Below are 17,526 nucleotides of genomic sequence, written 5' to 3'. Positions count from 1 at the left end.
TCATGTCTCACTATACAGTAAAACACTCACAAGGGATCACTGCACATGCCCTCTTCTTCATCTTTGTCCAATTTATCTCGCTAAATCACCTGTCATCTTCCCTCGGCCTCATCTACCAAGAAAGCCTTGACTTCAGGGGCATCTTCATCTTTGCTATTTCCCTCTCCTTTGTCCGTATTCCACTGACAATTCTTGCTGATCTGTTCTTATTAAGTATCCCAGTTCTCTCATCTGCTACGTCAATGCCACAACCCGTATCTGGCTTTTACAATCTCATGTATCACCTATCTATGCATTCTTCAGATTTTGTTTTAAAATTTGGGTAGATAATGATTTGATACTCCTGATAATATTAAATATATATTATATATTGCCTATATATAATATGTATTCCTAGAGGCCAATGTGAATTTCAGCAATGGCAGTTAACTCTATATGACAGAAGCCTCTCACCTGCTCTGACAGAGACAACCTTCACTGGAATATGGGAACAAAAAAGTTCTGATATGTTGGCTAAGCAGCAAGTTACTCTGCATGTCATTATACCTATAATGTAAACATCATGTCTGAAGACAGATGTCATCCTTTTCTGCTAGGCTATGAACCAACTGGTTATGATGTAGCTGAGTAAGCAGAAACAGACCTTCACTTGGAAATTCAAAGCTGAAAGTCACAGAGCTGAATTAAGGAAACTCTTTACAAAGATCACATCAGAGAAGATCCAAACATTAGGACTGCATACCTTTTCAATTTGTTTTTGTTTACTGAGTTCTTTCTGTTGCTTCTCTCTTACTCTCTCTATTTCTTTTTGTTTTTCTGATGCCCTACGATCCTGAAGAACAGATGAATACAACTAATGAATTAAATATGAAATAACTTTAAATTTTAGACTTTTCAATTAATATTACCTCGTAACCTTTTCAAGTTATTCTCTGCATTTATGTGAGAAAAGTGCACCAAAGATTACATTCTATGTTAGCCGTTTACCCAAATTCTCAATGACAAATCAACAACAGTATCCAATGTTAACCTTACTTAGCAAAATCATTTTACTTATTTGCCAATACAAAAAATCTTTATTACTTCATTTAACATTCTTGGATAACTAAGTGTCTTGGATTCTTACCAGTTCGGCATGCAAAGCTATCTGTTTTGCCAGTCCAACAGAATCACAAATCTAAAAGTGATAAAAGTATAATTTATTATAATATAATGCTTCAAAACAACAAAAAAACTGATTTAAGAATGTTCCAGGCCCCAAAACAAGCTTTTGTGTATTTTCTTCAAAGTCTGTGAACTTCTACTGCTGGCTGTCACTCCTTTAACATACCCACTCCGTCATCTCATCTTAATTACTGAGATAGTAAGGTCTGCAGAGAATTAAGCAAGCAGCTCCTGATGCTACGATAAGCTGAAGACATGTGAAAATAGCTGATTATGGGAATATATTGCATTTCCAGGATAAATTAATGAGGCCAGAAGATTGTACCAGCTATCAATGACTGGAAAGATATAGGTCTAAAGAACTCAGAAGGCCCAATATATCAGCTCAGCTATCTTCAGAGCAACAGGCTTTGGTCAACCACCCCAGCTGCTCTAGGCAAAGTTTGCGTTGTTTTCTAGATATCTTAGTAAGAACTTTAACTATGATATGTATTTCACAACAGAGAAAACACGTTGAAAACCCAGGTACCTTTTCCCCCTCATTGTTTGATTCAAATATATAGCAGATTGATGACAGGTTACTTTCACTTTTCCCTCCGGATGTCCGAAGAACAAATCCAAAAAGCCTCTTATTTTCCTGGTGTGTAGCATACAAAACTACACTAGGTAATGGAAACTGCCACAGAAAAACATCAGAAGCAAACATGAGATTTTTCAAGCCATTACAACAAACTCATGCTAAGTTATACAAAAAATACCCTAAATAGAACATTAGAGCCATTTTTTTTCCTTAACAAAATGATAATCCAAGGACAAATAATATATTTGGTTTGGACTGCCAGGAAGAATAAGAAGCTGTTGAATACTGTATTTGTTTTATTGCCGTTAACACATTTTACCAAGTCAAATTCAAAAGTGATACACATTGTGAAATGATTAAACAAAAGCATATACTTACAACTATATCGAAATTGCTAATTATAAAATAATCACATTCCCCTTTTAAATCCTACTATTAGTTTCTTTACTGTATGATATATGCTCTCCAGCTCAGGGATAAACACTACATATCACACCAGACTGCACTGGTTATTTTAAGTTACATGGAATGTTCGATTTTAACTTTTTTGGAGAGATGGCCATAGACTTAACTATAACAGCCTAAAGATCAATTGTAACTGGTACTACCATATCTGAATATACAGAATCAGGATTACTATAAAGATATAAGATGTGTATATGCCCAAAGATACCCACACAGAACTCACCATGAGCCTTGTAACTTGTGTCTGTGGATCAATTAACCTATAATAATTAAAAATTTGGAAAACAAATTTTAATTAGGTTGAAATTATATAAACATTTTTCCCACAGTTTCTTGAGGAAGAGGTTACTACTTACTTCAAACAATCACAAGTGACTAACAAATGTGATTCTGTCATACGAAAGATGTTATGGATGGCCCGGGCAGCTAAGATTTGGCGCATTGTTTCATAAACAATATCTGGATTGTCATCTGATTTCACCTCCATAGAACCAAGGAATCGGACAATAAATAACTGATGAAGAATAGAATCTACAACAGAACAAGGTATGTTATGTACTTTTAAATCCCACATTTGTTTTCCTAAAGAATAAAATATGCTGCCTCCTTTTAGATTTTCCAGTGACAATTTCAACCTAGCAGAAGTATTTAGGTAACTCCTAACAGTGTTCAAGTTACAGGAAAATTAAGGTCTTAAATTCAAATAGCAAAGATTATGCTTCAGCAATTGGTGACTCTGACTAAAAAAAAAAAGTTCCTTGTACTACTATTATAGCTTTTCTATAAGTCTGAAATTAAATTAAAAATAAATAGCTTATAGAAAAAGGGGAAAAAAAGTTATGCCCCAGCAACAGAAGAAAACATCTGCTGTTAGGAAAAGCTTAAAGGATATGTTATGCATTGAGACTTTGACTATAAGGTCAAAGTATAATATTCTATAATTTTGTGTGAATAACAAAATCTTAAGTCCAATTAAGTTCTGTTGCTTTAAGTGTGCTTTGAGTAAAAAGAAAAAACTGTGAAGTAAAGATAACATTAAAACAGCATACAGCAGAACAAATGTAAACAACAAATTCTTTACAGTTTACTGCTGAGAATTTCTAAAACATAAGAATACTGCATGAATACAGCACATCTATTTTACCTTCAGTTTCAGATTTTGAACCTCCTCCAGATTCTCCAAATGGATTTGTCCGCCTGAAAAGTTTTTAAAAAATTATGAGCCAACAGTCAGTTACAATGAGCCACATGGAAGGAATATCAATCACTGAAACCAGAGTTAAAAACTAAGAGTCACAAAACCTTGTACATGCGTTTAAAATACAATTCTAAAATTCCCCATTCATTAAGGAACACTGCTGATGAACAGATTATTCTGAGGAAGGCCACTGTCTTTATATTGGGTCAACAGACTGAACTCAGAGTTGTTGCTGCATTTTAGAAAGAGTAGATGGACTAGAGAAGTTCAGCGCACACACACACACACACACACACACAAATTGACATTGTAAAAAAACATGTTGTGAAAGTTCACAAATTTAAATAAACTTGGACAGAGAAACAGCTGATTTAGCTTCAATTTTAGCAACTAAAGAAAAATGCCAAACATTTCCTGGGATGGTAAAAACTTTTTAGGTTCTTTAAGTGTATGTTGCAAGTTAATTATGATAAACAGTTTCTAGTTTTAAACCTGTATTTCTCAAGGCATATGTTAACAGAATGCAAAAGAAAAAAAAAACCCTAGATATGGAAGCTATCTCCCACCTTAGGGTGCTTGGCTCTTGCACACCCACAATGAAGGGAAAAAAGTATAATTCAAAGTAAGTTTTACTAAGTGGTTCTAAAATAACATGGGCATTAAGTTAACATGAAATTATCTCCTCAATACACGTCTGACCTATTATGTCAAATGCTAAGTATATTTCTGTGATCAAATGTAAATTACTTTTTCTGTGTTACACCCAAGCATATTTAAATTAATATATTATCAGTTTATTAGGGGTTCAACATGCTCAACAAATAATTTGCCTTAAGTCACGTTTCCTTTATCCACAACTAAAGAAAAATTTTAATGTTCTGCCAAGGACATTTCTCATTATATAAACAAAAGATGGTTCGTTAATTCATAGTGTTATGACTTAGTACCTTACTGGAGATTTCTTATTCTGACACAGGATAATATTTTCTAGTAAATCTAAAGCACATGCATTACTTTCAAGATTTTTAAAAACATTGTAATGACCTAAGAATAGGACCAACAGCTTTCTTCCAAAATTTTAATAGCAAATACCTAAGAAGATATGATAAGCAAGTTCAGAATTAAATGTTTTTAAAACTAAATTATCTTAATTCATTTAACTGAGGCAGAAAACAAAAAGAAAAACCTGCCATGATTCTCCCCCAACTATCAAAATTATGTTAGGTAATTAAACAAGGTACAACACAGCTGATGCACATATGTAAAAGATGACTCTCAAACACAGAAATGGAATCATAAACCTTAGAGACTACAGTATAATATCCCTGTGATGCCATCACCCACCTGCCTCCCTGGCCAGGAGTTTTCGCCTGACCAGACTGATCTTCACACACGGGAGAAATAATGTCAAATTGTATTGGGGTGTCTGGGGCAACAAGAGAATCCAGAGAGAGGGCAGCTAAATTTGTGGACTCAGATCCTAAAGATCCTGAACTGCTAGTTCGAGCTGTTGATGGTCGAGATTGTCTAAGCACAGAAGAAAACAAAAAGACATTCCATTCAGTTTTCTCTTTTGGAAATTAAACACTTAAACTATGAGAAAAGAAAATACAACTCTGTAAGCCGAAGAGAAGAGAAAACAACTTTTAACAAACACAATCTTAAATCATAGCTACTTATTTAACAAGAGACTTCTTTCTTTCCAATTATTAAATTCAAAAATATAAACCACCTCAATCTAGAGATAAATACTAGGAAAATTTGGAATCATTTATTTAGCACTCTCACTGGTAAATTTACCAATTTGAAAATACAACTTCTATGTTGTTTGGGGAACTATTTCATACTAATCTAAGCAGCACTGCTAAAATTGAGTGTTCCCTAACACTTTCAATACCCCACATAGTTCTCTAAATAATCCAGTCTGGTAACTCACCCTGCTGGCCGCAGGCTCTCATGCCTCTGCTGGAAAGATGGAGAAGGAGTGACAGCTTCCAAAGCTGACTGATTTACTCGTGCAGCAATTTCCTATTTTTTTAAAGGACTAACATTAGTAAAGTAAAAAAAAAAAACAAAAGTCTGAATATCACGCTGAATTGTCAGAATGTTCTTGAATTATACATCAAGTGTAAGCTAGAGTTACTAAAGTAGTTCCATGCACTCTATCTTAACATTAATTAGCTTTGCAGCATTATAACTTATTTTCTCTTACTTCTTGTAAATGTGAGGGGGCAGTGAATCTGATTTTTTTCTACTAATATACATATTAGGAAATACTGTTTTTTTCTTTACATTTTAACTATGAGATTTTTTGGATTAAAGTTTGTATTGTTAGCACCTAGTACAGTGTCTGGCATACTGGACACTCAATACATTTGCTAAATAAAGAAATTTAGGCCCTGGCGGGTATGACTCAGTGGACTGAGTGACAGACGGCCTGTGAACCAAAGGGTTGTGAGTTCAGTTACCAGTCAGGGCACATGCCTGGGTTGCGGGTCAGGTCCCCAGGTGGGGGCATGCGAGAGGCAACCACATATTGATATTTCCCTCCCTCCCTTCCCCTGTCTCTAGAAATAAGTAAATGAAATCTTAAAAAAAAAAAAGAAATTTAGAGGTAGAAAACAGTCACAAAATATTAAAATATTTTATAACTAGGCTGCTGAAGTTTTCATAATTTTCCAGAATCTATTTATGCTCAGAAATATCTATATATTAGTAGATAAAATTATCATGGATATTGTCAGACCAAAATCTGAAAGAAAGCTTTCCATAAGAAATATTTGTAAACATATTCATTTATTTAAAACACTGGCTAAATAAAATGGCATTTAGATTAGAAAAAATAATCACAAAATATTCTGACATTTCTGTGTCTTATAGTTAGCAAAAATGCCAAGATAATGCCATAAAATCAAAATTTCTTCTCTTGATATAGATAAAATAATTCTGGATAATCTGGAAAATACTACTTAAAACTTAAGTTTTGATAACTGATAGGAGAGTACAAAACCCTGAATTTTTCAAGTCCAAATACTGTATTCTCTCTCTATTCCCTAGGTATTAACAAGTCATCTAATTTACATTTGAACTTTTTGTTGCTCAAATAACATAACAGAAAGAAAAGCTAGACTGGCAGGAGATCAAGTTACTAAATGCAAAAGACTTCTCTACAGTGAGCACTGATTTCTTAAACTCGTAAGATTGTTATAGAACTATCAAGAAATTACTAATAGTTTAGAGTTCTGGAATTTTGTTTCTTTGGTTCAAAACTTTTTCCTAGGTATCTAGATTGTGTGTTAGAGGGGCACCCCAAAGCAATTATGATAAAACAATAACAAAAACAAAACCAGAACTCTTCCAAAATATTCCCTTCACTTGGGCTTAAAAACCTAGAAGTCATCTTTAATGTATCTTTTGTCCTTTACATCAGTTCTGTGACTAATCAGTCCAGTCAATTTCTTTTTACCTGTTTCTATGACTCATTATTTCCTCTTTCCTCAGTTCATGCATGAGGTATGAAAATGGAATCCTTCACGTCCCCAGACACTCCCATCTAACCAATCATTACACCAACAGTTTAAGACCTAAAAGAGTGAGAACTTTCTAGAGAAATTAGCCCTGTTCCACCTCAACTGAATTCACATTAGCTCCCACCCAGGCCTAGGAGGCGCCTAGGTTCACAGCATAGCTGGGCTCACCTTGACTGGCAGAAGTCAGACAGCTCCTGTCCCAAGCCAAGTCTTTTCCCAGCTACACTTCAATAGGGATGCATGTGATTCCTTCCAGAGTACTCTGTATCCCTGGGTTCTGCCTGTGTGTTTGGACTGTACCTATGACTATGTCTACACTGCTGAGTTTATCTGGTTTGATACCCTTGCTGCTCAAAGTGTACTGGCAAAATTAAGAGTTCATGCTGACTTATCCCAGTCCTACTGAATGCATTTTAAGATCCCCAGGTGATTAGTATGCACATTTTACTTTTATTCTCCAATAAGAACTTTCAAATCCAAATATATGAATCAACTCATACTATACTTAAATTTGTTCTTTTGTTTCTGTTTTCTTATTGCAATGTCTTCTCTCTTCCTCAAAACATGGACAAATCTTACCCAGCTCAGGTTTCAACCATCTCCATAGTTTTCTCTAAAACTGAATTCCACACTGATCTTAATGTTTTCAAATATTAAGCTTTTGATTATCACAATATGTTTTCAATTACATACTGGTTTTTTTTTTAATCCTCACCCGAGGACATTTTTTTTTTCGTTACTTTTAGAGAGAAAGGGAAAGATGTGGATTCGAGAGAAAAAGAGGCACTGATTGTTTCCCATATGCACCCAGACTAGGGATTGGTGCCCCAACCAATCCCTATTGGGATTGTTGGGATCTGGTTGTATGTATCCGGATTGGGGGGACTGCAGGCACCCAGACCAAGGATCGAACCCTGAACCTAGGTATGTGTCCTGCCCAGTAACTGAACCCACCACCTTTTGGTTATAGGACAACACTCCAACCAACTGCACCACACTGGCCAGGTCAGCATACTGTTTTATATGAAATGTTAAAAGTTTTAGTTTTGTCTTCCACACACATAGGCTCCTGGAGGACAGCCATGGCTTATTGTTCTTCTCTGTCCCCCTTCTCCATGGTGCTCAACAAAGCACTACACAAGGTCAGTGCCCAGTAAGTATTTGTTAGTTGATTGACTACAGTATCTTTGAAATGATTTATTGTTCTAGGAAGACCATACTTATTATACATTATACTTTAAAGCTACTCATTCAAAGGCAAATTAAAAGATTATAGAACTTGAGAATTACGATTTAATTAATAAAAGCTATATTAGCCACAAGCTTATTTAATTTTGCCAAATCTGGATATAATAAAATTAAAATATTACCTCTGGATTTTCACTTAAATATATTTGTTTAGATATATTGTTTATCGTACAGATCCACTGAAAGAGGCAAAAACAGAAAAATATGATTAATACTTTTTCTACAGTGCTTCTCTTCTAAAAGAGAATATTCAATATTTGAATGAAATACAAGTTTCATTAGATGAAGTAACACATAATCCTTTTTATAGGATAAATACCTTCCCATATATTATATATAAGCATATATATGTAAATAATTGAAGGTTTAACAGAACATTGAACAGATTATTTTTAAATCCCAAATTTATTTCATACAAGGAAATAAAAAATATAGCAATTATGTTAAATTACAATTTAGTGGTCTATATTTACATTTTTATATCACTTCCCTCTTAATCCCTACCAAACAACACAATCTGCACTCAGGTATCATTATTAACACCAGTGCAAGCCCTGGCTGGTGTAGCTCAGTGGATTGAGCCTGGGCTGGGAACCAAAGTGTCCCAGGTTCAATTCCCAGCCAGGGTACATGCCTGGGTTGCAGGCCATAACCCCCAGCAACCGCACATTGAAGTTTCTCTGTCTCTCTCTCTATCTCCCTCCCTTCCCTCTCTAAAAATAAATAAATAAAATCTTTAAAAAAAAACACCAATGCAAATAAGTTAGGAGCTAAATATATTCCTGGTGAATGTATTTTACACACTTCACTTCTCTCGAGTTTAAAAAAAATTAACATAGAAAACTGTCTCTGCTTCACACCTGTTTCACTCTCAAGAATTCTAGTGCCTGATAAGCCTCACTAAACTAAACTAATACTCTGGTAAACCCTGCAGAGAGCAGACTTTTGCCTGTGTTCCTCAGAGACCAAAAGCCAAGTTTTAATACCTATTCTTTTCCACAAGAAGTAAATGTTGTAATCTCTACAAAACCTGTAACCTTCTCTTTCACCAACACAATTATAATACCAGATAAAATGGCTCAAAATCAATCTATGATATTTTCACTGTAGGATATTTCTCAAGACAAAGTTTTTGGAGCGTTGGTTCCTAGTACTAACTTACCTTCCATATTTGGTGTATTATGAGTAAAAATGGAGCCAAAAATAAAATACTCGTGAGGAAGAACAGACATTCCCAAATTTTTTTCTGTCTTTCATTTCTCTAAGGTTTTAAGGTTTAGTTGCTTTCTGCCGTACCACATCTGCTGCCACTATATTCTTAATGCAGCAAATACTGTCTCAGACGGTGAGAGAAGCAAATAAATAAAACTGTCAGCTCATGATATTAACAGCCTCCCAGAAAGCAACAGTCACGAGGTCACTTCTAAATTAGATCCTTTAAAAAAACAGAAGAGAAATAATCTCTAAGGTCTCTTCTCAGAGGTCCAACTATAAAATTCTCTGTGAAACTTAAGGATGTTGTTTAAGGAAATTTAACTTTTTTAAAAAGATATTTTTAATTAACCAGATTTTTTCAAATTTCTATAATGAAAACATTAACATGTTTCTCATCAGCAAAAATATCTTCAGATGTTACTACAGAAATTAGCTAGATAAAATTTTACCTCTTCATGGTCTTTTTTACTCTCTGCTTGCAAAATTGAAGATCTGAAAAAAAAAGTAAAAATTTTTAAAAGTACTTTCAATATGATCTGAAAATTCTTTTTATATTTAAAGGTACATACACAACCAATCAGTATTAAAAAAAAATCCCTGGCTGGTGTAGCTCAATGGATTGAGTGCGGGCTGGGAACCAAAGTGTCCCAGGTTCGATTCCCAGCCAGGGTACATTCCTGGGTTGCAGGCCAGAACCCCCAGCAACCGCACATTGATGTTTCTCTCTCTATCTCCCTCCCTTCCCTCTCTAAAAATAAATAAATAAAATCTTAAAAAAAAGATAATGACCAATCTTTAAAAAAAAAAAACCACCACCCAAACAAATAACCAACTAGTATCTTAGGGAAAGGAGACCACCAGAAGCATTAGGACTCAGATTTTAACAAAACTTGACTTTGACTATCTATGCCAAAATGTACTGAAAAAGAAACAGGTGCTAGTTTCAGAAGACAGCCAGTAACAAAGTTGCACTGCAACTAAGACAATCCATTTCAACCTTCCTGACACACATATTTCAAATACAAATAACTGACCCTAATAAAAAACACTAATTTTACTTCATTATTTCTCACTGAATATAGTTAAATAAAAATTTTCAATATGTTAATTGCTAACATAGGAATATTTAGTTTTTCTACAGATGTTCATGTTTTCAGAGAGAAAAAATTATTATTTACTAATCTTGAATCAAACTATTTTCTATTTCTAAATAAAATAGAAAATGATGCTAAGTATTGGCAAAAAACTGAAAATACAAAAAGGTAAGTACTTATAGTAAAGTATTAACATTTTGATAATTATGACAAATGAATACAGGGACTCCCAACATCTAGCATGATAACTGATACACAGTGATTGGCATTCATTATATGTTTATAGAAGGAATACGAAATTAAACAACCATTTTGATAAAAAAAGTAACATCTTAATGTACATAAATATAGGGGGGAAATGACTTTCAGGGAAACTTGAGATGCTCTGAACAAAAAGAAAGCTCAAAAACAGTATTTTAATTAAGTAGGAAAAATTTGCAGATAACTTAAAACATCATTAGGAAAAAAAATTTTTAAGACTTTATTTATTTTCAGAGAGAGGGAAAGGGAGGGACTGAAGGAGAGAAACATCAGTCCATTGCCTCTCACACAGCCCCCCAACTGGGAACCTGGTCTGCAACCCAGGCATATGTCCTGCCTGACAGGGAACCAAACTTGCAACCTTTCGGTTCACAAGGAGACGCTCAATCCACTGAGCTGCACCAGCCAGGGAAGGAAAAATTTTAAATTATGGTATATATCCTTAACTGGATTATAATGTAACCATTATGTTTCTAGTGAGTGAATGCAGATGCAAATTACATATATAGTATTTCCTCAACTATTTAAAAACTGTATTAAAGGGTAAGGCAACAGACCAAAAAGTTAAGTGTTGCTCTGGTTAGTGATATTACAGCTTTTTTTTAATACTCCTTTTAATATTTTTCTGTGCTTTTCAAAAATTTGTTCTATGGATTCTCATTTAATGAAAATATAAGAAAATTTTTAAACTGAATATAAGCATTAATGGACTAAATCATTTGATCAGAAATATTTAATTAACATCTAAAAATAACATTACTGTTAGCACCTAGTATTAATACATGCTACACACATTACATATGGTAGATTTCGATTTTTCCTTAACAATTTACAAAGTAGGGATTATGACCTTCTTCCCAATTTTACATGTACAAAAATGGAGCTCAGAGAGGTTATATGACCACATGGTAAGTAGTGGCTCCAGAATTTGAACTTTCTAACCCCAAGGTTGGGGTTTTTTCCATTAGCTTCTGTTGCCTGCCCATACCATGCAGGATTTTCAAGTGACCAGTTTCAACATGAAATCATAGGTCTTGACCATATGACCATGCTTTGATAACCTGAAAATATTAAGACATCATTTAACCAGTCCAGAGAGGAAAGTTCAACTCATTTGTACAAAAAAATTGTCTTTATAAGTAAGACTAAAATATCTATAAAATGTATGAATGAAAAGGAATTATCCTACATTTTAGTAGTTTAATATATTACAAACTTTATTAATACTAAGAAAAATACTTACTTTTTCCCATCAAAAGAGGTTATCTGAAAACAGTACCGCCTATCTTCACAGTCCACAGCCATGACTGAACAGTTGTCTATGTCCATGGCCAAGCCTCCTGCTACATCCCCACGGGCCTGACTCATTAAGTTTCCACCCTGAGTGAAGTAAAACTGTCTGTCCCAGGTAGATGATACCAAGCCTGTTTTACTATGTAAAGAAAATACATTCATGCTTTAATAACAACACACACAAAATTTCATAAGCCAGACACAAGATGAAGCACATCACAAAGAACCAGCTTGCAAAATAGCACCAAGGTGCCTAGAAAATATAAATATCAGTTTTTCATCTCTAAAATAAATTCACATATGCTGACCACTTGTGAGAATGTGTGTGAATATATTTCTAAAACAGGTCTGGAAATTACCAAATTGCACCTGTTATATTGATGCTCCATAAAATATAGCTCAACTTTTCAAGGGTGAAAATTTGAAACAAAAGAATTTATCTTACTCCTAGGGTTAACATGCTTTATCCTATCTTCAGGTAAAAACTAAAATCTGACTTGATGGTGTAATTACATATATTTTAAAGTATGATAAATAACAAGAGCATTCATGTTATGCTAGATTTAATTTAAACTCAAATTGATTTCACTTTTTAAAATAATTCTAAATTATTCAACAAGTATCTAAACAATTTGTTACTTTTGAAAATTATTCATGTACCCAATAGGTCAAAAAGTTCACATAAATACTATTATCCCTAGCTAAAAAGATTCAACCTTCAGTAAAATCAAAACAATTTGGCAGACAATATCAATTATATATTATATTCAGTTGCTAATACCTTAAATGATATACAATATATAAAAACAACAAGTTTTCTTACTTCCTAGCATTAAGGTATCCCGCCTTTCGGGTTAAATTTCGATGAACAGGAAATTTCGTGGGATCTGGGTCAGGCACATATAAAGGGTCACTGGCTACTTCCAAATCCTCTATTGTCTGCTGCATGGTTTCTATATCACTGTCCATTTCCCTGCGAACACTAACACAGAGAAGAGGTTATTTACTACCAACCACAACAGATGAAGGGCTCCTTATCATTCATGTTTATCTGTTATTTGTTTTGTATAAATTTTCTTAAAGAGCAATGGTGGTATGGGTGGCTAAAGTAACATGAACATGGTATAAAATAAGTTTACATTTTATTTAAAACTTAGATATTTTGGAAACAATACTAAATTAAAAAACTAATGAAGCCACATTCAATGTGTGACTTTAGAGAAATGTTCAAACTCTTCTGTGCCTTTAAAACGATAATCATTTTCATCTTCCTCTATACCTCAGACTGACTATTTCACTGCTCAAACTTTTGAACCTGATTGGTAAGTGCTTTCTCTCTCTAAGCTTTCATGGCTTAGAAAACAAGATTTATTTAGTAATCTCCAATTTATCCCCTACAATTCAGGTAATTATAAAGATAATTCACTTATGGATAATTATTATGTATCTGTTATATTCACAAATAAAACCTAGTTTAGAATCAATAAAATACACTCAGATTTGACACTGCTATGAAATTCAGAGTTCAGATTCTGTGGAAAAAAATGTGTGAAAAAAACAAGACGTGTCCGTGAGACGTGCGAGAAACACTCTCATGGCAGGGAAAACAGCCCCTCAGAAAATTAAACAATAAATATTTTTTAGAATATGACAATTAGCTGTTAGCTTATCATTCACATAACTTCATTTTCAATTTTAAGGAAGAAAATACTTACTTTTGTACACTTGTTCCAATATTAGTTAAGAATTCTTCCAGTTGTTCATTGAGGTTTTCGGAACCCATCTTAAAGAAACTTATCTGAGGCAAGAGGATATGAGAGTGGGAGGATGAACAACAGAAACAACCACATACACAAACAAAGCACTTTAAGTGGGTCATATAAACAAATTCCAAGATACATGGGTAAGTACAAAACAAAGGATTATTCCCACCTGTGTAAAAACAGGTTGCAGTTTACGATGACTTCTACCGGGCATGAGGCCACTGAAGAAACTGAAGTTAAATTTCACCGTACATCCTTTTATATATTAATACGTGCATATAGTAAGCAATTTTTTTAAATTGGAAAATAAATCTTAGACCATTTCAGGTAAGTCATATGGATAAACTAGTTCATGTTTAACACAAAAGGCTTTACATCTGAGGAATAATGATATTCATACTTGAAGAAATAATCAAATTTCTTTAAACTCTCACTTTTAGGGGGCTGCCATCTCATATTACACAAATTTAATTTTCTAGCCCCCTTCCTGATGCACACCTCTTGGGACACTTTGGAGCTCATCAGTATTTTTAACTCAGGAAGTATACAAGCAACATAAAACAAACTCTATCAGATCTATTATGAAGCAATTGTGAGTAGAAGCTCCAGCAATAGGTTAACTCCACCATTCATTCAGCTTTCTGTTCCTTGTCCCCAAATGTGATGGACAAGATCTAAACACGAGATAAATGGTTTCATGTACCATAAAACACATGAAATCTTCATCTACAAAGAAAACCATTTCCCTAATTTCCTCAAAATAACATTCTGATGACATTTTAAATTACTTCTTAAAACACAGGCACAAAATTGTATTTTGATCTTAGTTTATAATATGATATCCTTATATTTAGCATAAATATCATACTTTAATATAAAGATTTTAGGGCAGTTATAATCCAAAACACAGTGTGGCATTCACCTGAGCTTGCATGTACCCAAGTAGAGGTTCTAACAAAGCTATTTTCTTCTTGTACTGAAGAGTATTTAATGCACAAAAATAATGCATCATGGTCTGGTGTTGTTTTTTCCTGGAAGTGTAGACATCTTCTGTTACTTCATACTTCACCTTTAAGGGTAAGATTAAAAATACTATTATTGCCCTGGCTGGCATAGCTCAGTGGATTGAGCACGGGCTGCGAACCAAAGCATCACAGGTTCGATTCCCAGTCAGGACACATTCCTGGGTTGCATGCCACAGCCCCCAGCAACCGCACATTGATGTCTCTCTCTCTCTTTCTCCCTCCCTTTCCTCTCTAAAAATAAATAAGTAAAATCTTTTTAAAAACTTATTATTTATTTAATTTTGAGGTAGTGGCTATTAAGAAGATCCCACATAAGGAAAAAAGTACATCACCAGTAATTGTGCATAGATTTCTATTTTCTTAGATATTAGAAGTCCTGCAAAATATTGGCTAAGATAGTTTTTGTTTTACTACCAACCACTTCATTTTAAAATACATTAAAAGTAGAATTCTGCATATAACTAAGAATAGTACAATAAACTAAGCATGTCAGAGAAAGTCTGCCACACAGAGGAAGGGCAGACCATTGTTTGGTTTTAGCTTAGCCATTAGTCTTTGACCTTGCCAGCTCACAGTATACCACTCTCTGCTGCTGGTTCCTTCCCTACTATCCCTCCACTCTTTTGTTTTCCTTCACCCACACTTAAAATGTGTGTTCCCTGAAGTTCTTGTATTCAGACAACAAACATTTACTGAGCACCTATTATGTAATATGTACTATGCTCTTCTTCTTTCTTGACAATACTAAATTAAGTACAAAAAAAAATTCCACACACCCATGACCCCCCAATTTTTACCTCCTGCCCACCACTCTCACAAGTGTCAAAGGAAGCACATGTCCACCTGGGCTCTTTATGCATATGTGTATGGGGGTGGGGGGGTGCTGGAAATACACAAAATTAAAGACAGCATCTTCTCCATAAAACCTGCTTCTCTACTTTTGTTTTTCAGCTTTCTTAATGATCCAGGACCCATCCTATCATCTAAGAATTCTAGGATTTTAATATTTGATTGTATTTTTTCCATTACCATTTATCCCCCTTATATCCTCTTCCACCTCCCCCACCCTTCTCCATTCTGCAATCACCACACTGTTGTCTGTGTCCATGAGTTCTTTTTTGCTCGATCCTTCTACCCCACAACCGTCCCCCAGAGTCTATTTTGATTGTTAAGTTTGTTCATTAGATTCCACATGAGTTACATGGTATTTGTCTAGGACTTACTTTTTATAACCTAAGTCCTATCAATTCTACTTATGAAATACCTTCCAAAAGTATTCCTTCCTCTCCACTTTCAATAACAACCTTTGCTGAGACTCTCCTAATGTCTTTGCCAACTATTCTGGTAACTTTTCATTGGAGTCCCTTTAGTGGTCCCCTTCACATTCCCATTAGTATTTCTATCTGTAGCACAACTGCATAGTTACTCACCCACTTAAGAGTCTTTTGGTGGCTGCCCACACCCTCTAATACAAATTTCAAAGTCATTAACATAGTAATTTGGCCCCAAACTACTACTTGCTTGTCATCTCTGCCATACCTACCCAAATTCCTCCTATGCTCCACACATACAGAAAGGATTATCTTTTCATTATAATTATTGCTAGGGTTTCATGAAAACTTGCTATAAGCCAGGTACTCTGCGGGCATTATCTCCTTTCATCTTAAGAATTACTAAATTTGTTTGTTTGTTTGTTTATCTGATAGAGAAATAAAGGCTTGAAACTAACCAGTGTATGACCTCAGGCAAATAAGTGACAGAGGTAAGATTTGTTTCCAAGCAATCTGACTCTGGAGCCAGTGCACATAAATCTTAACACTCTTCAGACTCTACCATGTACTTCTACAAAAGCTGTTTCTCCTCCAGGAATGCCCTTTCCCCAACCCCAAACCTATGAGGTCCACTCATCTTCAATGCAAATATTACCTCCTACAAGTATAACCTTTCCCAGTTCACCAAAGTTGACTGCTGTACTCTCTGTGCTCTCCCAGTGTTTTGTTACATATTCTATTACTGCACTTGATTCAGAATACATGCATTCTTTTCATCCTTGTACTCTGACATCTAGTCCAGTTGCATGCTTTCACACGGGAAGTCTTCGATAAATGTGGTTTACCCACTCTTTGAGGGCAGGAGTGGAGCCTATTCACATTGTTCTCCCATGGTACCCAACATATAGTAGGTGCTCAATTAATTTTTTAAAAAATTTTAATATGTTTATTGATTTTAGAGAGTGAAGAAGGGAGAGAGAGAAAGAAACATCAATGTGAAACATTGATTTTGTTGCCTCCCATACACACTCCAACCAGGGATCAAACCCACAACCTAGGAATGTGCCCTGACCAGGAATCAAACCTTTCCACCTTTTGGAGCACAGGATGATGCTCCAACCAAGCCACACTGGCCAGGGCTCAATTAAATTTTTAAACAAAATGAAATTGGTGAAAGATGTTTTTAAAAAATACCTATAATAGCCAGAAGCAATGTAAAATATACCAAAATTCATACCTATAGCTTTTAACTACTTCTCTAAGGCAAAGTAACATAGTAATAAAGATTTCAAAGTAATACAGATTTATATCATCAAGTAATCAGTGGACTAAAATTACAAATGTGAGAAATGTCCCCTTTATTGTGTCACAGTAGCTGTTGCACAGTAAATCCTACCCAATCATAGATTCCCACAGGTG

The 17,526-nt window shown here is 34.6% G+C and overlaps 1 protein-coding gene across 1 annotated transcript in view; it reads right to left on the bottom strand.

Moving 5' to 3' along the window:
* Window positions 1-17,526, bottom strand: part of APPL1 (adaptor protein, phosphotyrosine interacting with PH domain and leucine zipper 1) — a 36,206-nt gene that overhangs the window by 4,380 nt on the left and 14,300 nt on the right. Inside the window, 14 exon segments of the mRNA XM_028517950.2 lie at window positions 743-832; window positions 1,127-1,177; window positions 1,694-1,840; window positions 2,433-2,469; window positions 2,566-2,740; window positions 3,354-3,406; window positions 4,752-4,934; window positions 5,344-5,435; window positions 8,308-8,364; window positions 9,850-9,892; window positions 11,999-12,187; window positions 12,872-13,030; window positions 13,764-13,846; window positions 14,734-14,880. Coding sequence (XP_028373751.1) covers window positions 743-832; window positions 1,127-1,177; window positions 1,694-1,840; window positions 2,433-2,469; window positions 2,566-2,740; window positions 3,354-3,406; window positions 4,752-4,934; window positions 5,344-5,435; window positions 8,308-8,364; window positions 9,850-9,892; window positions 11,999-12,187; window positions 12,872-13,030; window positions 13,764-13,846; window positions 14,734-14,880 — 1,506 coding nt within the window.

Source organism: Phyllostomus discolor, chromosome 7 (assembly GCF_004126475.2).
Source record: "Phyllostomus discolor isolate MPI-MPIP mPhyDis1 chromosome 7, mPhyDis1.pri.v3, whole genome shotgun sequence".
Taxonomy (NCBI): Eukaryota; Metazoa; Chordata; class Mammalia; order Chiroptera; family Phyllostomidae; genus Phyllostomus; species Phyllostomus discolor.
This window is presented reverse-complemented; position numbering and strand designations above follow the sequence as displayed.